This window comes from Balaenoptera acutorostrata, chromosome 21, assembly GCF_949987535.1.
Source record: "Balaenoptera acutorostrata chromosome 21, mBalAcu1.1, whole genome shotgun sequence".
NCBI classification, from domain to species: Eukaryota; Metazoa; Chordata; class Mammalia; order Artiodactyla; family Balaenopteridae; genus Balaenoptera; species Balaenoptera acutorostrata.
In genome coordinates, this window is record NC_080084.1 from 23891578 (window position 1) to 23917726 (window position 26149).

At 37.6% G+C, this 26149-nt stretch overlaps 1 protein-coding gene across 1 annotated transcript; it reads right to left on the bottom strand.

Annotated features, from left to right (window-relative positions):
• Positions 1-1008: 1008 nt before the first annotated feature.
• On the bottom strand, positions 1009-1911 carry ZFP42 (ZFP42 zinc finger protein). The gene has a single exon (XM_028164462.2). It carries the CDS (start codon positions 1909-1911, stop codon positions 1009-1011), a length of 903 nt encoding a protein of 300 aa, XP_028020263.2.
• Between the last annotated feature and the right edge of the window lie 24238 nt (positions 1912-26149).

A 26149-nucleotide genomic window follows, 5' to 3' on the forward strand; every position in this document is an offset into this window, starting at 1 on the left:
AAGATACAGGAAAATGCCATGTAAACATGAAAACAGTCATCTACAAGCCAAGAAGAGACATTTGGAACAGAGCTTTTCTTCACAACCCTAGGAAGGAACCAATCCTGCCATTATCTTTTTTTGAACTTCTAGCCTCCAGAACCATGGCACAATAAATATCTGTTGTTTAAGTCACCCAGTTGGTGGTACTGTTATGGCAGCCCTAGAAAACTGATCTAGCACTCCCCTCCCCAAATGGCAGGTGACAACATCCCTTAACCGACCTTGTAGGAGAGCAACTTCCCCCTGACACCTCACTGATACCGAACAATCAATTTTTGCCATGCTTTGCTAATTCTGAAGACAAATAAATGGCATCTCTTTTTAATGCATACTTCTTTGATTTTTTAATACAGATTTAGTACATTTCTGGGGTTTTATTTCCTTTTATTTTAAAATATCTGAAATGGATTCAAATGGATTGACACTATCAAATAACCATTTACATCTACTATATGATTTCAATATAGTTTGATACAATGATAAAAAATAAAATGATTAAACAATATATTTAACTTAAGAAATTTTAACTAATTCATTTATTGACAATCTACTGTAAAATTTTCATTCTCTAGAATTATATGTATTAAGAAGTATAAAAGGAAAAAGCTAAACAGTTGGAAACTACAAACTTAAAAGCAAAGTCAATTTCGTACTTATAGTATGAGATATTAAGTCCCATATCCAAAAATCCAATTTGTCATATATTAAGGATTATGCTTTTGAAGTAAGTTCATTACTGACATTACTATTGGAACTGCACTATAATTTTATACACAAAGTTCTAAAATAAGATCACAGAGTATAGGAGCATCTATCTTAGTAACATTAAAAAAATATATACCTTGTAGGGTGGCAATATTGATTTAAAAATTGTTTCCTGAAACAATAATCAATGAGGCATATTTGTTGCCAATCACTCTTTTGTTAATATGCTTATCCTGTTTGAGGATTATTTTCCATCTTCTTTCACTGACTCATTTCGGCCTTTGAATGAGTTAAGAGGTGCGCTTTCATGTTATTTGACTGAATAAACTTCTTGCGACAGCCTTCAAAGGGACATACAAAAGGTTTCTCCCCAGTGTGGATGCGCACATGTGTACGCAAATTGAAGGACAGGGAAAAACGTTTTCCGCACCCTTCAAAAGTACACGGAAATGGCTTCTCTCCAGTATGAACCAGAAAATGTCTTTTTAGTTTTGCACTCTCCTTGAAGGCTTTCCCACATTCTGCACATACGTGATCTCGGGGACTATGAACCCGGAGATGCTTTCTCAGGGATGCTCTATTCTTGAACTCTCTTATGCATCCACTCTGAGGACAAACAATTTTTTCTGGAGCATCATATTCTTTATTTGTACTTGGCTTCATTTTAGTGCATGCTGTGAGCTGTTGAGGATCTGAAAAGTCAGTGCTGGGTATTTCTCCAGGAGGAAGCTTCTTGCCTGTCATGTACTCAGAAGACTCAAGAAGTGAATTCTCTCCACCAAACTGTTGAGGAAGTTCTTGTTTTGCCCCCTTTTTCATGTATTCCAAGGAACGTTCAAGAAGTGAGCTTGCCGTAAGAGCCTGTTGAGAAAGCTCTTGTTCTGATCCTTCTTTCAGACAGTCAAAGGACTTAAGAAGTGAGTCCTCTTCCGTGATAGGTTCAGAAAACTCACCTCTTATTATGCATTCTATGTAACAGTCAGAGAAGGAATCCTCTTCAACAACCCGAAAGCTAGTCTCATAGCACACATCCTCATCACATAAGGTCCACGTCGTGTCAGGAGGTTCCTGCTGGGCTGGCAGTGACTTGTCCCCACTGACAGCTCTTCTACCAAGCCCTTTCTGGCCACGTGTCTTTTCCCATTTCTTCAGTTTCTGGTCCATGTTGTCCTGCTAGCTCCCTCCGTGAAGGTTTGCACCAGGATAGATCAACCACTTCTGGGTAGGAGTGATCTACGTGAATTGTTTTCAGCAAGCACCTGTTTGAGATAGTAGTCATTAGGTAAAATATATTCCAATATTAGAGCCATTGTCAGAAAATGACCTAAAAAAATGGCCTAGAACTCACTTTCCAATAACAGAATCACTACATTTACATCTTTGACTAACTCTGCAAGAGACTAAGAGAATTAGCTGTGACATATGTACGTAAGACATGGGTCATAACCATTTCTTTCCTGGATATCCCCCATAAGTTATCTGACCTCCCTAACTGATCATCTAATGTTCATTGGGCACTCACTATGTGCTTGCCCTATTCTAGGCTACTCATGGGTTGAGACATACCAGTGAATAGATATATTATACCAAATATGTAATGTATGCCCCATGGAGTATACAACATAAACAAGTAATGTACATCATATGTTATAAGGCAAAGCGCTCTAGAATAAGCCAAGGGACCGGTAGAAAGCAGGGATTTGCAATTTTAAATAGGGAGCTCCAGGTAAATCTTGACTGAGGTAGTGGCAGCTGACTAAAAATTTAAAGGAGGTGAGGGAGCAAGATATGCCTATTCTTATGTAACACTTCTGTGAAATTCAAATTAAATACTGCATTTAAAGTGCTTAGCACAGTTCATGGCATAGACCAAATGCTGACCACTCATGTGAGCTACTGTTAGTTTACCTTTGTATTCATTCTATAAGTAGATGTTGGATCCTGCTAAGTGCCAGGTACTATTCTAGACCAAGGGCAGCAAACTTTTTCTGTAAAGAGCCTGATTTAAACTTTGTGGGCCCTAGGGCCTATGTCATAGCTATTCAATCTCACTGTAGCACAGAAGCAGCTACAGACAGTACACAGAGGATGGGCAATCCACAGCAGAGACTGATTTGGTGCATGGCTGTAGTTTGCCCACCCTTGTTCTATAAGATGGGGATTCAGAGAATAAGCCATGTGAAATCTATGCATTGCCATCTCTTATAAGTGCACGTCAAAATAAAGGCACAGGGGAATTCGAGTGGTTTTTGATCCTTTTCTTAAAAATCTATAAGTAGTACTATGAAAGTTACAGCATGAATATACTATATTCTTTCTAAGAGTCCTTTGCTTAATGTTACACTTGTGTCTTATAAAAGATCTCTTAATTTCAGCATCCTGATGTCCTGCTGTAGGAACAAAAATTAAATGCTTTTAAAAAGGAGCAAATGTGAAAGTACTGGAATGAAAATCAACAGCTTGAAAATGTTTTTAAATAGCCACATTAAAAAATGCCACCTCGGGACTTCCCTGGCGGCCCAGTGGTTAAGACTTTGCCTTCCAGTGCAGGGGGTGCGGGTTTGATCCCTGGTCAGGGAGCTAGGGTCCCACATGCCTCGTGGCCAAAAAAAAAAAAAAGCCACCTCAAAAAGTTTGTGCCATTTACTTTTGGTAAAATAATACATAGAATGAAAACAAAACATGCTTTTACGCCTTCTTAAACACTATATATACACATATATATGTAAATATATACTATATAAATTACAAATTAAATAAATTATATATTTACTTATATAAAATATATATGTTATATATGATATTTAAAAACTGAGAGATTTTTAAATGTCTTAAGCATTTATATATACATATTTACAAATAAATATATAAATATTTTCATGATATATATTTAACTAAGTATAAATCAGATATTTGTATATAAATTGCTCAGGGAAGAGGTTTAAATGTTTTCTTAAATATATGCATATATAATATAAATAAATATATATTTCTATGTAATATACATACTTATGTTTAAGAAGGCATTTAAACCTCTTCCCTTACCAATTGAAATGCATGTTTTGCTTTTATTGTATTTTTTTTCTTTTGCCAAGAATAGATAGTACGATTCTTTTGAGGAGGTTATTTTTAAATGTGGCTATTTAAAAATATTTTCAGGGACTTCCCTGGCAGTCCAGTGGTTAAGACTTCACCTTCCAATGCAGGGGGTGCAGGTTCGATCCCTGGTCGGGGAGCTGAGATCCCACATGCCTCATGTCCAAAAAACCAAAACATAAAATGGAAGCAATATTGTAGCAAATTCAGTAAAAACTTTAAAGATGATCCACATCAAAAAAATCTTAAAAAAAATATGTTCAAGCTGTTTGTATGTTATATTCCTAATATATAATATATAAATAATGTTAGTGGCACAAGTGTTGTTATTTATTCTGTCCTTTATAAAGGTGAAATAAACCAGGGAGACTGTATCCAGCAATATTTGCCTAACAAAATCATGCTCTCGTAGCTAAAAAATAATTTTCATTTCATTTTGTATTAGTGCATATAGCAAGCACTTTTGGAGCAAAATTGCTAGATCTAAAGTTTAAGTAGGAAAGAACACAACAGTTCCCTCCCTCAGTTAGTCCATTTAAAATAGCTACAATTGGTTTGATTCCAGCTTTTCTCTCCAAACTTATCTCTTGCCATCTCCAGTTCTCCTATTTCATCTCCAGCCATAATAAAGTCTCCTTCCAATAAAGTGCCATGCTCTTTCCTCTCGACAAAATACTACCTAACCTCATACTGTACACCTGTAACTTAAATAATATTGCTGTACATCAACTACATTTCAATTTAAAAAAAAAACTAGGATAAATACCAAACTATAGAATTAAAAAAAAAACAAACTACCCACTCTCTATCCCCCTTACCATATGAGCATGTGCACAGATGGGGCATGCAGAGGTTTACTTCCCACCTACATTTCAGATCGCTGCCTAAACACCACTTGCTCTGGCAAGCTTCCCTTGATTCTTAGTCTCAATTAGGTCCCCAGGCTAAACGCTCTCCTAGCTCCCCATTTTACACTGACCACAGCCCCTTGGTTCTGATTATTTAAGCCCTGTCTTACCTACTAGACTGTAAGCTTTAAGAGAGCAAGGGCCTCTCCTGTCTTATTCACATGCCCCAGCACTTACTAGATTTGTCTAATGAAATGAATTGATGAATACGCATTTAGTCGTCAGACTGGTGATATCTGATTTAGCAATCCTATAAAATTAATTTACTAGAAATTCATTTGGGATATTAGACATGCTTAAGGTAGAAGTTTCATAAAGTTGTCTATCAGTGATGCCAAGGTGTTATCTAGTACAACATCTATGAGATCAGGGTTGAGAGAAAGGTATTTTCTTTATGAATTTACCAGGGTCCAAGTACAGCCCTTACCTTTCTAAACTAGATTCTTATTTGTCAGATGTCTGAGCATTATGCCATTTCTCACACAATATGCAAGCTTGCGAGAACAATGTATAAATTGAAATGGTAACTTATTAATTTATTATGAGAATACTCCTGTTGATATAACTACATTCTCCTTTGGTAGAAATAACCACATGGAAAACGTAATGGTTAAACATAGTATAGGATGTTACAAGAATTACTTAATGTCATGAGACTATATACTATATTTTGTATTTCTCAAATTGTGATAGAAGTAGTTCCAAGGGTGCATCATTTACTTATTCAATCATTTGACAAATATTTAGTACCAAACTTTGTTCTAGGTGCTAAATAACCCTTTTTAAAAATTCTTTTTAAATTAAAAAAATTTTTTTTTCTTTTAAATTTTTGGCCGTGCCGCCCAGCTTGCGGGATCTTGGTTCCCCCATCAAGGATGGAATCTGGGTCCACGGCAATGAAAGCCAGGAGTCCTAACCACTAGACCACCAGGGAATTCCCGCGGTGCTGACCCTTAGAGCAGCGAAAAAGATAAAGTCTCTGGTTTTCATATCATTTTTATCTGTGTGAGACAGAAATGTAAATAAAGTTTTTATAAAATGGTAAATAAAATAATTTCAGGTTGAGAAAAATGCTGTGAAATGAAACCAATAAGAGGAAAAGCAGGGGAGGCTATCTTTAAAAAGAATGTCTGTAAAGGCCTCCAAGGAAGCATTAGACCCAGACCTGAAAAAGAAGAAAAGTATTAGCCAGTTGAAAGAGGTGGAAGAAGAGTGTTCTTTCCAAGCTGCAACAGAAAGCACAAAGGGATTAGCTTGCTGGACGGCAATGAAAGCCATGCTTATTACACAAAATGGCGGACAAAGACCATAGAGGTCTGAGAGAAGGTTGAGGACGGTGCAGGAGAGAGCCATTTGCATGTCATTCCCAAACCAATGGGAACCATTAAGGGGTTTCTTTCAAACAAGGAAATTAGCACGCTGTGATTTAGGTTAAAAGACTATTCAGGCTGATTTGTGAAGAATGGATTAAGGGAGGCAAGAGTGAAAGCAAAAAAAAATCCCTCAAGTGAAAGCAAAAAAAAAATCCCTCAGGCTATTTAGTAATCTAGGAAAAGAATGTTGGTGGTTTGGAGCATGTGGTAGCAGCGGAGCTGAAATGGAGGGAGAGAGGGAAAATGGAGATAGAGCCTTCCAAACTTGCTGTTGGGTTGGATAAAGGGGGTAAGAGAAACAGGAAGCAAGAATGAGTGAATAGTCTATTTTTTTGCTCAAGTAATTGGGTGGATGGTAGTGCTATTTGCAGAGATAATTGAAGAGGAAAGGAAAATAAGTTTACTCTTTATAATAAATAATTTAAACATTTTAGCATAAAATAGACCGAGCCATTTCTTGCAATGAGATACAATATTTGTACAAAGTTTTACAATACAATTTTATACAGTTTTTTAAAACAAAATTTAAAAATGCAACTTCAAGGAAAATTCAGCCAGGAATCTGCTTTCTTGAAAGTGTATTTACTTTCCTCCTTTACGTTTTGAAAGTTTGAGGTCAGTGGCCCAAATAGGCGTAGGTAAACGCCGTTTAAACACTAGAAGTCTACTGGACAAGGTCCACTCCCCACCTGGTTCTAGGATGATAAAACGCTTCCCATTTGTGCTTTTCAAAATCTTTTTGATCGGGATCCACGGTTAAAAATCCATCCTAAGTAGTGAGCTCAATACACACACCGTCTCCAGTAGCTTAAAAAAGCAGTTCCATGGAACAAGACTTACCCATGCTACCGCGAAGCACTCTGCTATTCCAGTTCCTTTCAAAGGTAAGACGTAGAAGAAGCTGCTACTCCTGCTCCCGACAGCTGTTGGAATCAACCTTTCTTTGCGCTCCGCCGGTTGGACCCACCCTCCTTTTGATGGACATAGTCATCAGGCTACACCTACTTTTCAACTCTGCCTTGATTAGTTGAATTTCCAAGGAAAGGCTCTACCAACCTTGTGAAGGTCGAGGGATCAGGCAGCGGTGGGCGTGGAGGTGGGTGTGGCTCAGCGCCGGGCCTGGGTGGGGTTGGCCGCCGGACCTGCCCGCGCGTGGTCACATTCAACCAAGGCGGGGGGCAGGGGCGACTCCCCCCACCCCACCCCACCCCCGTACTCCTCACCCCGCGCCGCAGTCATTGGGCCTCCGCCACGTGAGAAAACCTCTTTGAACCCCCATCGCCCAGTTTTAGCAAGAAGTAGGCACTCAGTAAATCTCTACTGAACAAATGAACGTAAGTATAATCAAATTTAAGCAGTTATATATCAATGAAAGAAAACAAATTTTGGTGGAGGCAGTTTTTACCCCGTGGAATGCACACCTCGCCTTTCCCTGTGCCTTCTCTTCTCTTCCCCCAAACTTCACCCCCATCTCACCCTACCCCCAGTCGCAGAGAAACTCCTATTACTGCTTTTTCTTTTTCAGCCATTATGTGACTGTTCGTGTCTCTAAAGGTAACACAACTCACTTTGAAAGCACCAGTCAATTAACGCTCACCATTGGCCATGGTCTAGTGAAGTTTAATAGTTTATATATGTACACAGACCATTAAAGCAAAAACCAAATCAGCGTTTAAAAGCCTCTTAAATTTTCACTTGATGCTTGCCTGAAATTCACATATATATCTGGGAGCAGTTCTCCACTCATTTTTTTGGGGGGGGGGTTATTTTAGAATAAATGCCAGTGAAAAAAAAAAAAGATCATTTCCAATGGGGGAAATATTAAACTTTTAAAAAATGTATTATTCCCTGATCTCCCCCAGTAGGCATACCAGGTCCCCGTCCATTTGATATCGATGTTATATAAAACTTCCTTAGCTCCTTACCTTAAAATATTTTTATTTGCAGGTGAATTTCTGAAGGCAGGAATTGTGAGAAACTACTTCTCTCTTGTTCTCTGTGATGCACTGCTATGGTCTCTAGAAACTGCACAGGCAAGTTACCAGAGCAGGTTTGAACCAGATGTGTGTGTGTGTGTGTGTGTGTGTGTGATAAAAATGTTAATGTTTTGGGTTTCAAAAAGAAATACAACTTCAAGGAGCCAAAGAATCCTGAGAAGAGCATTTTTTCCAAATCTTTAAATGGCAATGTCATTGGTCATTGGAAGTCCCTTTCCTCACTGGAGGCTCTCTCTATAAATCTATATAAAATGTCATCATTATCACTTATATATGTAAATGATACATATAATGATATATACACAAAATATAAATAAATATCACTTATGTATATATGATATATTTATATATAGGATGACATATATATATGGAGAGAGAGAGAGAAATACACACATATAACTAAAGCCAAAGATCCTTTTTTTCATCTAACTCTTGCATCTTATTCACTAGACCACACCTTTTTGTTATCACTCCCGTAACTTTTGAGACAGTGCATACAATCAACAAGATTAATTCCCTTCCCCAATCTGGTCACTTGGTTTGTGTTAATGTAGCTCTGCTTGTAAGCTGGAGACTACATGTTTAGAAAATCTAAATTTGCATTTCACACTACACCTCTTACATAAATTACTTTTCCTCCCATTTTGTTTTAGCTTTCCTTTCCATGGGCCTAGAGAAGTAAATCAAAAAGAAGGAACTCATCTGTTGTCATACGAACCCCGCTCAAGGGAAATTGAATTCCTCCAAAATGAGCTAGGGAACCAATTAAACCCTGAAACAAAAATGGGCTGCCTTTTGAAATTGATACAAAGAGGGTGGTTGATGGAAACAAGCAGCTTTTTGGATTGCTAGAGTTTTAGTCATAGTAATTCTTCTAAGAATAACATTTTAGCTGGTTTTTAAAAAAATTTTAGTTTGACAGTTTATTTCTGTGTTACCAACTAATATTTCCCTTAAAACGTCTTAGAATTCAGAAACTACAAATGTGCTCTAATTCGCTCTACACATATTTAAGTTTCTCCCCCAGTCAAGCCATTGTTCTGGATCCTGGGGATATGTATCCCAGGCCTCCTGGAATTTTCAGGCTGAAGTTGCAGGACCAGAACTAGGGTGAGGCACGTAACTTACTGGTTTCCTGCAAAAAAATTTGAGGGGTGTCCTAAAATTCAGTTAAGATTAATAATATTTTAATGCAATATTTAAACAATAAAATTAGTGCAAAAATTCATGATGAACAAGATATTAAAAATTTAAATAAAAACAATGAAGTAATCACGCTTTGTAAATATTGAAATGCAGCTACTATTAGGACAGTGAAGCGTAGGTATTGGGTGTATGAGAGCCCAGAATAGGAGCCTGTGACGGAATCAGGAAGTTCAGGAAGATTTCCCTAGAGCTGCTGTGATCTGAAGGTGGTCAGCTGAGAGGGCACACCTCCCTGACAGTGGATGGAATACCTGTGAAGGCGAGGGGAACAAGAGGGGGTGTGCAGTGCCAGACCCCCAGGCCTTGTAGGTCACGGTAAGAAGTTAGACCTTCATGCCAAGAGGAATGGGAATGGAATATTTTAAGAACACGTGTGTCATGTATAGTCAATGCGTACTAACCTTAAACTTGTGAAACATTGTTTCATTGTTGGAGCTTCAGTCTATCTCTATTTGACTTAGAGAATTAAATGTTTTACATGCAATGTCTCATTTTATCTTGAAATCAGATTTACAAAATGATTATATTACTATTATTATTATTATCATAGTTTTATTAGTATCTTAACATGAGAATTCTGAGGCACAAAGAAAGTTTACACACTGGTAAGTAGCTAAACTCAGATTAGAACTTGAGTGTGCTTGATTCTTTGAGATATAGCATTTTATATTATATTATGGTATTTTACAAACTCCATGGGTATAGCTTTCATAAAAAGCCTATTGCATTATTATTTTCTGTAATTTATAATGCCTTTTTACATACTTATTTGATCTTGATAGAAAGCTTATGAGTTGTTATTACCTATTTTATGGATAAGGAAATGGGAAGTCAGTAATGACAAATGCCTTATTCAAAGCCACAGAGGTATTAGTTTATGGGCCAGAGTTTACAACCTAAGTCTTGCTATCTTGACACAAAGTTTAAAGGCAAAGTTAATTTTCCAAGTTCAGTCAGTTGTTTAAAGAGCTTTTGAAATGTAGTTTTAGAGTTTCCATTCAGAAAAACCCAGTCAATAATAAATGTTTCTGCTTGGAATATGATGTCTTAGTAGAATAAGATTTTTATGAGGGTATATTCAGGTACATTTTGACTGCATTTTTTTAAAAAACTAAGATGTAATTAACATATAACATATGTGTTGCAAGTGCACAATGTAATGATTTGATATATGTCTGTATTGCAAAATGACCACTGCAATAAGTCTAGTTAAATCCATCTAGTTAACTTTTATGTGTACAAAGTTACAAAATTTTTTTCTTGTGATGCGAACTTTTAAGATCTATTCTCTTAGCAACTTTCAAATACACATACAACACAGTATTATTAACTGTAGTCACCATTACATCCTCAGGACTTGTTTTATAACTAGAAGTTGTACCATTTGACCACCTTTACCAGGCTGGGGGTGGGGGATGAGTGGGCATGGGGGGCATAAAATGGGAGAAGATGGGCTCTGCATTAAAACAAAATCTAAATGGAAGCTGTTTGGTACTTCACACTGAGCAGAATGAGACTTGTATCCAACTCTCGTATATTTTCAGCAGTCTTTAAGCTCTTTAGATGAAAGCTATAACCACGTAAACATTGTCATGTTTCATTTTCTTTGTGAGAATTTAGCAGTGAGCTTCAGTGCAGGAGCTAAAGGCTATTTTTTAGACCACAGATTTTCCTTGGACTTTGACAATGATCCATGAATGTTATTATTTGGCAGTTTCATAAGATCCTTTCTTCCTCTTAAGAATGGACTATCCACATAATTCCCTTCCTATTAAGGGACCTATTAAAATTGGGCTCACCTGGAGAAAATTTCAGAGCTTGATCTAACTTACTTTAGGTAATTTCTCATTTTTCCATAAAAATTTATGAGTCAACCTCAGATGTGTTTTTTTTAAACTTTTTTTTTCTTTATATTTGGCTGTGTTGGGTCTTTGTTGCTGCGTGCGGGCTTTCTCTAGTTGTGGCGAGCGGGGACTACTCTTCGTTGCGGTGCGCGGGCTTCTCATTGTGGTGGCTTCTCTTGTTGCGGAGCACGGGCTCTAGGCCCGCAAGCTTCAGTAGTTGCGGCGCACGGGCTTAGTAGTTGTGGCGCACAGGCTTAGTAGTTGTGGCTCACGGGCTCTAGAGCGCAGGCTCAGTAGTTGTAGTGCACAGGCTTAGTTGCTCCGTGGCATGTGAGATCTTCCCGGACCAGGGATCCAACCCGTGTCCCCTGCATTGACAGGCGGATTCTTAACCACTGCGCCACCAGGGAAGCCCTAAACTTTCTTATTTTGAAGTATCTGGGGGTTTATGGAAGAGTTGCAAAGACAATACAGGGAGTTCTCATATTTCTATTCACCAGCTTCCCTTAATGTTAACATCTTACATGACCAGTGTACATTTAGCAAGATGAAGAAATCAACATTGGTACGATACTATTAACTAAACTCCAGATTTTATTTGGACTTTGCCAGTTTTTCCAATAATCTCCTTTTTAAAGAAAATCTGTTCCAGTATCCAATCTAGATTCCATTTTGTATTTAGAACATAGTTAATGCACAGACATGAGCTCCACAATCTAACCCCAGTTCTAGCCCAGAAAATGTAATTTTTGTCTTGGAATATCCTAACATCACCCCTCCCATAAAATTCACCCCGAGCTTGATTCCAAGCTTATACCTCTCTTAAGACTCAAATGAAGAATCACCACCTCTCAGGAAACCTTTCTTTTGGAAACTCAATGCCATCTCTCCCTATATAGAATTACCTTGGCTTTTAGGAATATAGTCTATATGATATAATCAGCCATTTAACATTACCTTTAGAGATTTTTTTGTATGTGTAATGTGGTAAGTAGAAAACCAATAAAATGCATATCTGTATAGGAGAAGATCATTGTGGCACATTGGATGCTCCAGGCTTTTTAAGGTCTATATATTCTCTAAATAGGAATATGGTAGGACAATTTGGTTACTGTTTTGTATTATTTTTGAAGTGGTGAGAATAAATAATGAATGTCAGCCTGTAAGTATTACTGGTTCTGCCTTATTTGGGCAAAAAAAAAAAAAAAGAAATGTATTAAAAAATAATTGTGGACTACACAGTCATAAATAATCATTTTTGTTTTTGTTTGTTTTTTGGGAATTTTTAAGATCTAAATTCATGTTGTTCAAACTATGACTTGGAATCACTGGGTGAGTATTTTGTCATTGCCAAAAAAGTTTGAAAAATGCAGCTCTAAATAATTTGTTTACATATATGGTTAGAAGTGTATCAGAATGGGTAAATACGTAAACATCAGTGCTTCAAACAATCTTTGCTTTATTTATTTATTTATTGAAGTAGAGTTGATTTGCAATGCTGTGCCAATCTCTGCTTTTACACATAGAGACATTCTTTTTCATATTCCTTTCCATCATGGTTTATTGCAGGAGATTGGATATAGTTCCCTGTGCTATACAATAGCACCTTGTTTATCCATTCTAAATGTAATAGTTTGCATCTCCCAACCCCAAACTCTCACTCCATCCCTCTCTCTTCCCTCCTCCTCCTTGGCAACCACAAGTCTGTTCTCTATGTCTGTGACTGTTTCTGTTTTGTAGATAGGTTCATTTGTGCCATATTTTAGATTCCACATATAAGTGGTATCATGTGGTATTTGTCTTTCTCTTTCTGACTTACTTCACTTAGTATGATGATCTCTAGTTGCATCCATGTTGCTGCAAATGGCATTATTTCGTTCTTTTTTATGGCTGAGTAGTATTCCATAAGCAATCTTTATTTAGAACTTAAATACTTTATGTTTTCTTTTTTAGCTAAAACTCCCAAATGTGCTATAATACAAGTTGGTTTAGGTAATCTACTTTATATAATTAGACAGTGTAGGTCCTCATTTCTCCAGTTATACTTTACTGTTCTGTCCCCAAGAAAATGAAGTATATAAGAATTAGTTTTTTAGCTACATCCATCTTTTTGACTTGCAACATTTAATATTTTGAGTAGTTTGTTAAAATTGTAGAAAGCTGTAGAATGTAACACAGTAGAACCCAGAAACAGGCCTGTACACATGGGATAACCTGACAGATCTACATTCCCCCAAACTTTATGTTCAAGTCTAATCCCCAGTGTGATGGCATTTGGAGGTGGCACCTTTGGGAAGTAATTGGGTCATGAAGGTGGAGCCCTTATGGTTGGGATTAGTGCCCTTATGAAAAGAAGCCAAGAGCTGGCTTATTCTCTTTCCGTCACTGTGAGGATACAATGAGAAGTTGGCTGTCCACAACTCAGAAGAGGGCTTTCACCAGAACCAGCCGTGCTGATGCCATAATCTTGGGCTTTCAGCCTCTAGAACTATGAGAAGTAAATACCAGTTGATGGTATTTTATTATAGCAGCCTGATTTGACTAAGGCACTAACTCATGATAAAGGTGACAGTGGGAAAAGACTAGTATTTTCAGAAACAATACTGAGACAGCTATACATGTGGCAAAAAAAGAATCTTGACTCCTAACTCACATTGCACACATAAATAAGTTCCAGACTGTAGCTATAACTATGGATTGTAGATATAATTGTGGAAGGTAAATACAGCTTTGAGAACGAAATGGAAGAATAGCTTCTTAAATTTGGGGTTGAGAATGATTTCTTATTCGATATACAAAAGTACTGAATATAAAGGAAAAGAAATAAATAAGTTGGATGAGATTGAAATTATGAACTTTAAGAGGTACCACTGAAAGAATGAAAAGGTATATCCCAGTGATTTTTTTAAAAAAAGGTAAATAAGATGCTGCTTTCCCCAATGGTTTTCCATCTCCTTTAGAAAAAAATCCGAATTCCTTCCTATCTTAGAAGACACCATGTGATCTGGTCTCCACCCACCCTCCTGCCTTAACTGTGCTCCTTTTCCTCTCAAGCCAAACCATCATCCTTGTTTTTCCACGGCTTATCTTTCTTCTTTCTGAAGTTGGAGACCCCAGATTATCACCAACCTGGTTCTTTGCTTCATTCTGATTTCAGCTTCAGTGGTAGGGAGGGACCAGTGTACATGAGTTTCCTCAAATGCTAGGGTATCTCCATTTCCTTCATGACACTTTTCACTATAGAAGGTATTATTAACTGCCCTAGTGCTGGAGGAGAGTACAGGTAGAAGAGAGGCAGCCCAGGACCAAATTTCAATTGCCCCACTTAAAGTGTAGTCTGTAAATAACAGAGGACAAAGTATAACATGAGTGGATTTTCTGCTTAGTAATCATCAAGTTTCTTCAGTTCTGCTGGGATTTTTTGGACGAATACAAAGGCTCCTGGCAGAGGTTTCAGGGTATATGTTTACTTTTCTACAGAGGGAGCCAAGAAACCACTGCCATGGTAGCATACCAGCAAGGTGTTTCTTGCTGACCTAGTCCAGGAATTCTTTGGTCTTGGAATGGGTCTCAGATGTGCCTTACTGGGTAAGAATCACTTGTAGCCTCTAGTATGGGAATTCTTCTTTCCGTCCCCTAGGGTTTCACTCACAATGGCCAGGCATAGAATTCAAGAGAGATAAGTATTTTAAGAAATTGTCATAGAAAAGAATTCTCAAGTCTCAAGAGAAAATAATTTTAGCTATGGTACCAGCTAAGACCATATTCTTAGATCGCCTTTTTCTGAACTCTTCTCCTATGTGTACCTGCTCCCCTCATTTCTTTACCAGCGTCATATTCTTACCGTCTGAGTAATTTGGGTTAAATCTCTTTAATGTTTCTAAATATTCTTTTACCATTCTCCTTACAGTATGTTCAGAGAGATAGTAAAATTGTATATTTAATATCCTTTCAGTGTTGCCACTTTATTTCTGATGACATTGAATGGCTTCTGCTTTCTCAAACAAAGGTGTCCCTGGGCATTTACGTCCTCTCTGCATAAGTGCCAAGGCCTCTAAACAGACACTCTGCAGCCAATCTCTTGTCTTTTTAATCCATTATTCCTACTACAACCAGTTATATTCCTGAAACACTGATGATATATCTTTTGCTTCCATGACAATTTTGAATAGGTTCTAAAGCATAACAACAAAAAAAAGCAGAGGCTTTAGCATGTTTTTGAAGCCTTCTCTAATCTGGTTCCAACATCTTCTTCCCTTTTACTATCTACATATTAAACTATTTCAGAATTTGTCCATCTTTGGCACTTGGTCCGAATCTGGACTGCTGCCTACCATAATAAGAAAGGTTTTTACATTTTTAAATGATTGAACAAAACAAATCAAAAGAAGAGTAATATTTCCTGGCATTGAAGATTATGTGAAATTAAAAGCTCAGTAACCATAAATAGAATGTTACTGAAACAGAACCATGCCTATTTCTATACCTATTGGATATAGCTGCTTTTTGCACTACAACAGCAGAGTTGAGTAACTATAACACAAAACCTAAAATATTTATTATCTGGCCCTTTATAGAAAAAAAGCTTACTGACCCCTGAACTATTCCATTTTAGCTAAATAGAGCAGGCTCATCTACAAAATTCTGCTGTTGTTTATGTGTATCCTTAGGACTGAGCCAATTATTTTAGTTTTCTATTTTCTCTTCACACCTGTTACTCCACACCATGGGGTAAGTGTTCACCTTTTTCCTCTTTGCTTCCTCCAAACTTTTCTCTTTTCCTATACCTCACACTAACCAGCTTTGTTGAAGCTTAAGATATCAGACTATATTAGTCACCACTACTCTTTGATGCAGTCAGATCTAAGTATCCCAGTACTAATCTTAGTGACTCTAAGATTAGAGTCAATATCCACATGGATGATTCTTCCTCACCTCAGCCACCTCATGGTCCAAACTTATCATTACCTGTAACTGCACTGGATTCATATTCTCAATTAAAAGCATCACAGTGTGTGATCATCGCTCCAGTCTTCCTGGATCACTTCCAGTACGTCTAATCCAACAGTCTGCAATCCAGCAACTCTCCATCGTTTCACTGTCCCTTACTGCTCTTGTTCTCACTTCCTGTCTAGTCCATCTTAGATTACATGGCCCATTATTTTATTAATTCCCTGATGTACAAAGGTCATAATCCTTCATCCCAAACCCCTGAGGTCTAATCTATTTCCAGATTCAGATTAAAAACAAATTAAAGAATGATAGTATATTCCCTATACCATATTATATCTGCAGTGAAACTGATGATTATGCCTAAATAAGTGAGATCAGTAAAGGCTCTGAATAGTTTTGTGTCTATTCAAGTTGAATTTTGTTTCCAAATGAGTTGTGAACAACCTTATGAAAACAAAACAAAACTTTCCTTTTTCCGTGCTCTTTTTGGATTATTGGAATTGCAGAAAGGGATGTGGACCTGGGCCTTAAACTTCCTTGTTCCATTCTCCGTCCATTTTCTTCTCCAGTAAAGCTGCCACCCTGCTTAAATGCAACTTGGCCTACTCTGAGCTTGCATCCAGGCAGCTGAGCAAAATGCACACCCATACTAATGGGTCTCCTGTGAAATTATAGTCCCTGATGGAGTGGGCCCTTCGTCATGTCTAGCAACATGATTCTCACCAAAAGTCGTATCGCCCCCTAGAGAGTATAAGTGTTTTGTGGAGATGTTTTTGGTCTCCTGACGCTCAAGTCTGAGCATTTACATATGGGAATACATGTTATTTTATTATGCATAACTTTCCTTTTATTTCCTTATATTATGGTGAGGGCATTATATTGATTTAAAAAATATATGTAGGTAGGTTAAATTAATTATTTTTATAATAGTTGCAAAGATGTTAAAGATATGTTATAAAAGGGAGTATTGGGTCTGATAGGGTTGAGAACAACCGCCAGAATCAATTTACCATCTCATGATTATTATTTATTTATATAATAAACTTTATTGGTTAGAGCAGTTTCAGGTCCAAAACAAAATTGAGTGAAGGTACAGAGATTTCCTGCATATCCCCTGCCCCCACTTATGCACAACCCCCTCCTCCAATTATCAGCATCCCCCACCAGAGTGGTACCATTTGTTACCTACATTGATGAACCTACATTGACACATCGTAATTACCCAAGGTCCATAGTCTACAATGGATTTCACTCTTGGTATTGTACATTCTATGGGTTTGGACAATTTTATAATGACACGTATCCACTGTTACAGTGTCATATAGTGTAGTTCCTCTGCCCTGAAAATCCCTGCTCACTGTTCCCTTCCCTCATATCACGATTATTTTACATGGCCCCTCTTTCCTCAAACATCTAACATTTTCCTCCAGTCCCTTCAGCTATCTTACTGCATTGAGAAATAAAAACAATTTGAAGAGAACCTCTATGCATTCCACCACCCAACTCATCTACATCTATACCCAGGAACTTTGCAGCCCACTTCGGTAATATAGGTGAACTGTCTGTGCTTCAATCCAGAGCTTCCTCTTCATTTATCACTGGATGCCATTTTCTCTTGACTACCCAAGGACATTATTCAAACAATTATCCTCTCTCTCATCCGTCTTTGATTTTTTTCTCTTGGCTTTGGATCATTCCCATTGGCATGCAAGCACACTTGCTCTGGTAATGAGAATCCTAGAAATAATTCTCTTGACCTCACATTCCCTTAGTTGTTTTGCTTACCCAACCCATTTCCTTGGGCTTTTCCATAGAAAACTCCTGATTTTCTTTTTATTTCTTCTACTCAAATTAAGACCCACCAACAACTTCAACATCCTCTAGGATGATGAAATGTATATAAAGAAATACAGACCTGGGAGTCTGTATTCCTACTCATAGAAATACAGACTCCCAGGTCCCACTCTGGACCTATTAAATCAGAAACTGCTTTTTAGCAGGATCTCCAAGATTCACAGTGACATTAAAGTCTGAGAAACACTGATATGCAGTGCTGATTTTCAATTCTTCTCCTTTCTTTTTGACTTGAATCCACTTCAGTAAATCATTCCTTTCTACTCTCCACTGAAACCCCTCTTTTCAGGGTCACCATTTATCTCCACATTGCTAAGTCCAAAGGTCAATTTTCACTGCCCATCTTACTAGATCTATGCATCATTTGAAATGGTTGGAATGTCCACTTATTGTGCCTCCTCACCTTCAAGGTCATTAACATCCTTGTGCAGGGGGCTCAGTCCTTGGGCCTTTTTTCTTCCTTACACTTATTCCGCAACTGATTTTATCTACTTCTTTCCACAGCCTTTAATACTGTCTATTGATATGGTGCTTCATGTTTCATATTTCAAGGCTTAAGTCAAATATTAATTTCTCACTGCAACGTTTACAGATTCTTGTAGCAGAAATTAATCACCCTTTCTTCAAAGTGATTATTTCCATCACCTTGTACTTCTGGTTTCTCAATTTTTCAATTTTACTTTATAGTTTATTTGTAAGCTCTTTTTTTTTTTTTTTTTTTGGCCACGCTGCGCAGCATGTGGGATCTTAGTTCCCCGACCAGGAATCAAACCTGAACCCTCTGCATTGGGAGCGCGAGTCTTAACCACTGCACTACGAGGGAAGTCCTGTAAGCTCCTTGATGACAGGATTCATATCATATTCATTTATATACACCCACATTTTATTCTGCTATTAAAAAATAGACTTTTATTGCTCATGTAACCAGTGCTCAATAAGTGCTTATTAAAGAGAAATTTTCCTTCCTTTTAGGAATGTATGATGGGCTTAAACTTTCTATATGTAGTTTGCTCTAGGATCATGGAAATCTGCACCTACACTTCTCCCTTTATTCTCGACTAGTCTGTCATCATGAAGGCAGTCTACAGTGATCTTTTCTTGTAAAGAGCTAAAAATGTAGGCAAAAGAAGAGATAATTGAACACCAACTGGGTTTGCAAAGCAGCCTTTTCAGATAAAATCAGTGACACCCATAGAGTACTGCATACACAGCAACTACTTGGAGGGACACAGTCTACAGAATATATCATGGAAATTAGATCATTAGAATGTTTTTTTTTTCTTTTTTAATTTTTGAATTTTATTTAATTAATTTTTTTATACGGCACGTTCTTATTAGTCATCCACTTTATACACATCAGTGTATACGAGTCAATCTCAGTCGCCCAATTCATCACACACCCCCCCCCCCCGCCGCCACTTTCACCCCTTGGTGTCCATACGTTTGTTCTCTACATCTGTGTCTCAATTTCTGCCCTGCAAACCGGTTGATCTGTGCCATTTTTCTAGGTTCCACATATATGCGTTAATATATGATATTTGTTTTTCTCTTTCTGACTTACTTCACTCTGTAAGACAGTCTCTAGATTCATCCACGTCTCAACAAATGACCCAATTTCGTTCCTTTTTATGGCTGAGTAATAGTCCATTATATATATGTACCACATCTTCTTTAAACATTCGTCTGTCGATGGGCATTTAGGTTGCTTCCATGACCTGGCTATTGTAAATGGTGCTGCAGTGAACATTGGGGTGCATGTGTCTTTTTGAATTATGGTTTTCTCCGGGTATATGCCCAGTAGTGGGATTGCTGGATCATATGGTAATTCTATTTTTAGTTTTTTAAGGAACCTCCATACTGTTCCCCATAGTGGCTGTATCAGTTTACATTCCCGGGCTTTCCTGGTGGCGCAGTGGTTAAGAATCCACGTGCCAGTGCAGGGGACACGGGTTTGAGCCCTGGTCCGGGAAGATCCCACATGCCTCGGAGCAACTAAGCCTGTGCGCCACAGCTACTGAGACTGTGCTCTAGAGCCCGCGAGCCACAACTACTGAGCCCACATACCACAACTACTGAAGCCCGCACACCTAGAGCCTGTGCTCTGCACGCAACAAGAGAAGCCACTGCAATGAGAAGCCTGCGCAACGCAACAAAGGGTAGCCCCTGCTCACCGCAACTAGAGAAAGCCCCACGCACAGCAAAGAAGACCCAACACAGCCACAAATTAATTAATTAATTAATTAATTAATTAATTAAAAAATTACATTCCCACCAACAGTGCAAGAGGGTTCCCTTTTCTCCACATCCTCTCCAGCATTTGTTGATTGTAGATTTTCTGATGATGCCCATTCTAACTGGTGTGAGGTGATACCTCATTGTAGTTTTGATTTGCATTTCTCTAGTGATGTTGAGCAGCTTTTCATGTGCTTCTTGGCCATCTGTATGTCTTCTTTGGAGAAATGTCTATTTAGGTCTTCTGCCCATTTTTGGATTGGATTGTTTTTTTAATGTTGAGCTGCATGAGCTGTTTATATATTTTGGAGATTAATCCTTTGTCCATTGATTCGTTTGCAAATATTTTCTCCCATTCTGAGGGTTGTCTTTTCGTCTTGTTTATGGTTTCCTTTGCTGTGCAAAAGCTTTGAAGTTTCATTAGGTCCCATTTGTTTATTTTTGTTTTTATTTCCATTACTGTAGGAGGTGGATCAAAAAAGATCTTGCTGTGATTTATGTCAAAGAGTGTTCTTCTTTGTTTTCCTCTAAGAGTTTTATAGTGTCCGGTCTTACATTGAGGTCTCTAATCCATTTTGAGTTTATTTTTGTGTATGGTGTTAAGGAGTGTTCTAATTTCATTCTTTTACATGCAGCTGTCCAGTTTTCCCAGCACCACTTATTGAAGAGACTGTCTTTTCTCCATTGTATATCCTTACCTCCTTTGTCATAGATTAGTTGACCATAGGTGCGTGGGTTTATCTCTGGGCTTTCTGTCTTGTTCCATTGATCTGTGTTTCTGTTTATGTGCCAGTACCATATTGTCTTTATTACTGTAGCTTTATAGTATAGTCTGAAGTCAGGGAGTCTGATTCCTCCAGCTCCGTTTTTTTCCCTCAAGACTGCTTTGGCTATTCGGGGTCTTTTGTGTCTCCATACAAATTTTAAGATGATTTGTTCTAGTTCCGTAAAAAATGCCATTGGTAATTTGATAGGGATTGCATTGAATCTGTAGATTGCTTTGGGTAGTATAGTCATTTTCACAATATTGATTCTTCCAATCCAAGAACATGGTATATCTCTCCATCTGTTGGTATCATCTTTAATTTCTTTCATCAGTGTCTTATAGTTTTCTGCATACAAGTCTTTTGTCTCCCTAGGTAGATTTATTCCTAGGTATTTTATACTTTTTCTTGCAATGGTAAATGGGAGTGTTTCCTTAATTTCTCTTTCAGATTTTTCATCATTAGTGTATAGGAATGCAAGAGTTTTCTGTGCATTAATTCTGTATCCTGCAACTTTACCAAATTCATTGATTAGCTCTAGTAGTTTTCTGGTGGCATCTTTAGGATTCTCTATGTATAGTATCACGTCATCTGCAAACAGTGACAGTTTTACTTCTTCTTTTCTAATTTTTCTAATTCCTTTTATTTCTTTTTCTTCTCTGATTGCTGTGACTAGGACTTCCAAAACTATGTTGAATAATAGTGGCAAGAGTGGACATCCTTGTCTTGTTCCTGATCTTAGAGGAAATGCTTTCAGTTTTTCACCATTAAGAATGATGTTTGCTGTGGGTTTGTCGTATATGGCCTTTATTATGTTGAGGTAGGTTCCCTCTGTGCCCACTTTCTGGAGAGTTTTTATCATCATCCGGTGTTGAATTTTGTCAAAAGCTTTTTCTGCATCTATTGATATAATCATATGGTTTTTATTCTTCAATTTGTTAATATGGTGTATCACATTGATTGATTTTCGTATATTGAAGAATCCTTGCATCCCTGGGATAAATCCCACTTGATCATGGTGTATGTTCCTTTTAATGTGTTGTTGGGTTTTGTTTGCTAGTATTTTTGCATCTATAGTCATCAGTGATATTGGTCTGTAATTTTCTTTTTTTATAGTATCTCTGTCTGGTTTTGGTATCAGGGTGATGGTGGCCTCATAGAATGAGTTTGGGAGTGTTCCTTCCTCCGCAGTTTTTTGGAAGGGTTTTAGAAGGCTGGGTGTTAGCTCTTCTCTAAATGTTTTTTTTTTTTTTTTTTTTTATAGCTACTTTATTTATTTATTTATTTATTTTTGACTGTGTTGGGTCTTCGGTTCGTGCGAGGGCTTTCTCTGGTTACGGCAAGTGGGGGCCACTCTTCATCGCGGTGCGCAGGCCTTTCACTATCGCGGCCCCTCCCGTTGCGGGGCACAGGCTCCAGACGCGCAGGCTCAGTAGTTGTGGCTCACGGGCCCAGCTGCTCCGTGGCATGTGGGATCTTCCCAGACCAGGGCTCGAACCCGTGTCCCCTGCATTAGCAGGCAGATTCTCAACCACTGCGCCACCAGGGAAGCCTTCTCTAAATGTTTGATAGAATTCACCTGTGAAGCCATCTGGTCCTGGACTTTTGTTTGTTGGAAGATTTTTAATCACAGTTTCAATTTCATTACTTGTGATTGGTCTGTTCATATTTTCTGTTTCTTCCTGGTTCAGTCTTGGAAGGTTATACCTTTCTAAGAATTTGTCCATTTCTTCCAGGTTGTCCATTTTATTGGCATAGAGTTGCTTGTAGTAGTCTCTTAGGATGCTTTGTATTTCTGTGGTGTCTGTTGTAACTTCCCCTTTTTCATTTCTAATTTTATTGATTTGAGTCCTCTCCCTCTTTTTCTTGATGAGTCTGGTTAATGGTTTATCAATTTTTTTTATCTTCTCAAAGAACCAGCTTTTAGTTTTATTGATCTTTGCTATTGTTTTCTTTGTTTCTATTTCATTTATTTCTGCTCTGATCTTTATGGTTTCTTTCCTTCTGCTAAATTTGGGTTTTGTTTGTTTTTCGTTCTCTGGTTCCTTTAGGTGTAAGGTTAGATTGTTTATTTGAGATTTTTCTTGTTTCTTGAGGTAGGCTTGTATAGCTCTAAACTTCCCTGTTAGAACTGCTTTTGCTGCATCCCATAGGTTTTGTATCATCGTGTTTTCATTGTCACTTGTCTCTAGGTATTTTTTGATTTCCTCTTTGATTTCTTCAGTGATCTCTTGGTTATTTAGTAATGTATTGTTTAGTCTCGATGTGTTTTTTTTTTTTTACGTTTTTTTCCCTGTAATTTATTTCTGATCTCATAGCACTGTGGTCAGAAAAGATGCTCGATATGATTTCAATTTTCTTAAATTTACTGAGGCTGGATTTGTGACCCAAGATGTGATGTATCCTGGAGAATGTTCTGTGTGCACTTGAGAAGAAAGTGTAATCTGCTGTTTTTGTATGGAATGTCCTATAAATAACAATTAAATCTATCTGGTCTATTGTGTCATTTAAAGCTTCTGTTTCCTTATTTTCATTTTGGATGATCTGTCCATTGGTGTTAAGTGAGGTGTTAAAGTCCCCCACTATTATTGTGTTACTGTCGATTTCCTCTTTTAGAGCTGTTAGCAGTTGCCTTATGTATTGAGGTGCTCCTATGTGGGGTGCATATATATTTATAATTGTTATATCTTCTTCTTGGATTGATCCCTTGATCATTATGTAGTGTCCTTCCTTGTCTCTTGTAACATTCTTTATTTTAAAGTCTATTTTATCTGATACGAGTATTGCTACTCCAGCTTTCTTTTGATTTCCATTTGCATGGAATATCTTTTTCTATCCCCTCACTTTGAGTCTGTATGTGTCCGTAGATCTGAAGTGGGCCTCTTGTAGACAGCATATATATGGGTCTTGTTTTTGTATCCATTCAGCGAGCCTGTGTGTTTTGGTTGGAGCATTTAATCCATTCATGTTTAAGGTAATTATTGATATGTATGTTCCTATGACCATTTTCTTAATTGTTTTGGGTTTGTTTTTGTAGGTCCTTTTCTTCTCTTGTGTTTCCCACTTAGAGAAGTTCCTTTAGCGTTTGTTGTAGAGATGGTTTGGTGGTGCTGAATTCTCTTAGCTTTTGCTTGTGTGTAAAGCTTTTGATTTCTCCATCAAATCTGAATGAGGTCCTTGCCGGGTAGAGTAATCTTGGTTGTAGTTTCTTGCCTTTCATCACTTTAATATATCATGCCACTCCCTTCTGGCTTGTAGAGTTTCTGCTGAGAAATCAGCTGTTAACTTTATGGGAGTTCCCTTGTATGTTATTTGTCATTTTTCCCTTGCTGCTTTCAATAATTTTTCTTTGTCTTTAATTTTTGCCAATTTGATTACTGTGTGTCTTGGCGTGTTTCTCCTTGGGTTTATCCTGTATGGGACTCGCTGTGCTTCCTGGACTTGGGTGGCTATTTCCTTTCCCACGTTAGGGAAGTTTTCGACTCTAATCTCTTCAAATATTTTCTCGGGTCCTTTCTCTCTCTCTTCTCCTTCTGGGACCCCTATAATGCGAATGTTGTTGCGTTTAATGTTGTCCCAGTGGTCTTTTAGGCTGTCTTCATTTCTTTTCATTCTTTTTTCTTTAGTCTGTTCTGCAGCAGTGAATTCTACCATTCTGTCTTCCAGGTCACTTATCCGTTCTTCTGCCTCAGTTATTCTGCTATTGATTCCTTCTAGTGTAGTTTTCATTTCAGTTATTGTATTGTTCATCTCTGTTTGTTTGTTCTTTAATTCTTCTAGGTCTTTGTTAAACATTTCTTTCATCTTCTCAGTCTTTGCCTCCATTATTTTTCCTAAGTCCTGGATCATCTTCACTATCATTATTTTGAATTCTTTTTCTGGAAGGTTGCCTGTCTCCACTTCATTTAGTTGTTTTTCTGGTGTTTTATCTTGTTTCTTCATCTGGTACATAGCCCTCTGCCTTTTCATCTTGTCTATCTTTCTGTGAATGTGGTTTTTGTTCCACAGGCTGCAGGATTGTAGTTCTTCTTGCTTCTGCTGTCTTCCCTGTCTAGAATGTTCTTCTTTCAGATCTTTCCATGGTTGGCTCTCTCTCATCCTTTGCATCTCAGCTCTAATGAGATCAGCACATAAAGGTTTTTCGTAATCATCCTGTCTATAATAGTACTTTCAGTCTCCCTCTGTCCTATTATGTTGTTTTAGTTTAGTCATTTACTTACGACTGTCTGAAATTATGTATATTTATGGATTTTATTGTCCATTTCCTACCCCCGTGGAATGTGACCTCCATAACTGCAGAAAATTTACATCTTTGTGTTCTGTGGTTATCAGTAGACACAGTGCCTGGCATATAGTATGTGATCAATAAATATTTATTGAGTGAATGAATAAACACATCTTAAGGACAGGAAAGCCTCTTTGGTCCTGAACCCCATCTGCAGAGATTGAATTATAAATCATATATTAGTATAACCTGGTGATAAGGAGCTAAGGAGAAGAATATTAATAATGGATGGGCTGCTGACAGCATTTGAAAGACTTGGACTGATGTCTTTTGGATTTTGAGATGGCAGATGCTTTAGAAATATTTACCAAGCTAAGATGAAAATATTTTACTAGGAATTTTGAAGTAGGTATTCAACAAATACTCTCTGGTGGACTAATTCAGCCATTTATTTGGCAGAAATGTTATATAAGTAGCTAGTATATTTTATTTTCCAGAGCCCATGTTTGGAACCCCAAAACTCTATAAAGGGTTATAATAGAGCATTTTAAAGTAATGTGTGATCTCAGATCAGCAGCATTACATTACCTGGGAGCCTGTTAGAAATGAAAATTTTTAGTCCTCACTCCAGATCTACTGAGGGCAAAGATTGCAGCTGGGGGTGAGACGTGTCTGAACAGTGAGTAAAAGGAGCAAGTTATGCAAAGGAGGCTTAAATGTTATTCATTTTCACCTCATGGTCAAAATAAGCAACTTGGATGAACACACATGTCATGAAGTCTAGTGACTAGTCTAAGATAACATGGCTGTTTGGCATTACCTAGAGAATGGAGGACAAGTCTATTTTGTGACTTGATTATAATGAATCACATTTTTTTTTTTCCTATTGAGAGTTTTAACTCAGTGTGTGAGTTTCCTCAAGGCTTTTCAGTACCTTTGGGGAGAGGGTA

Excerpts from the sequence above, each read along its gene's own strand:
- ZFP42 (XM_028164462.2), bottom strand. The coding sequence starts at position 1,911 with ATGGACCAGAAACTGAAGAAATGGGAAAAGACACGTGGCCAGAAAGGG.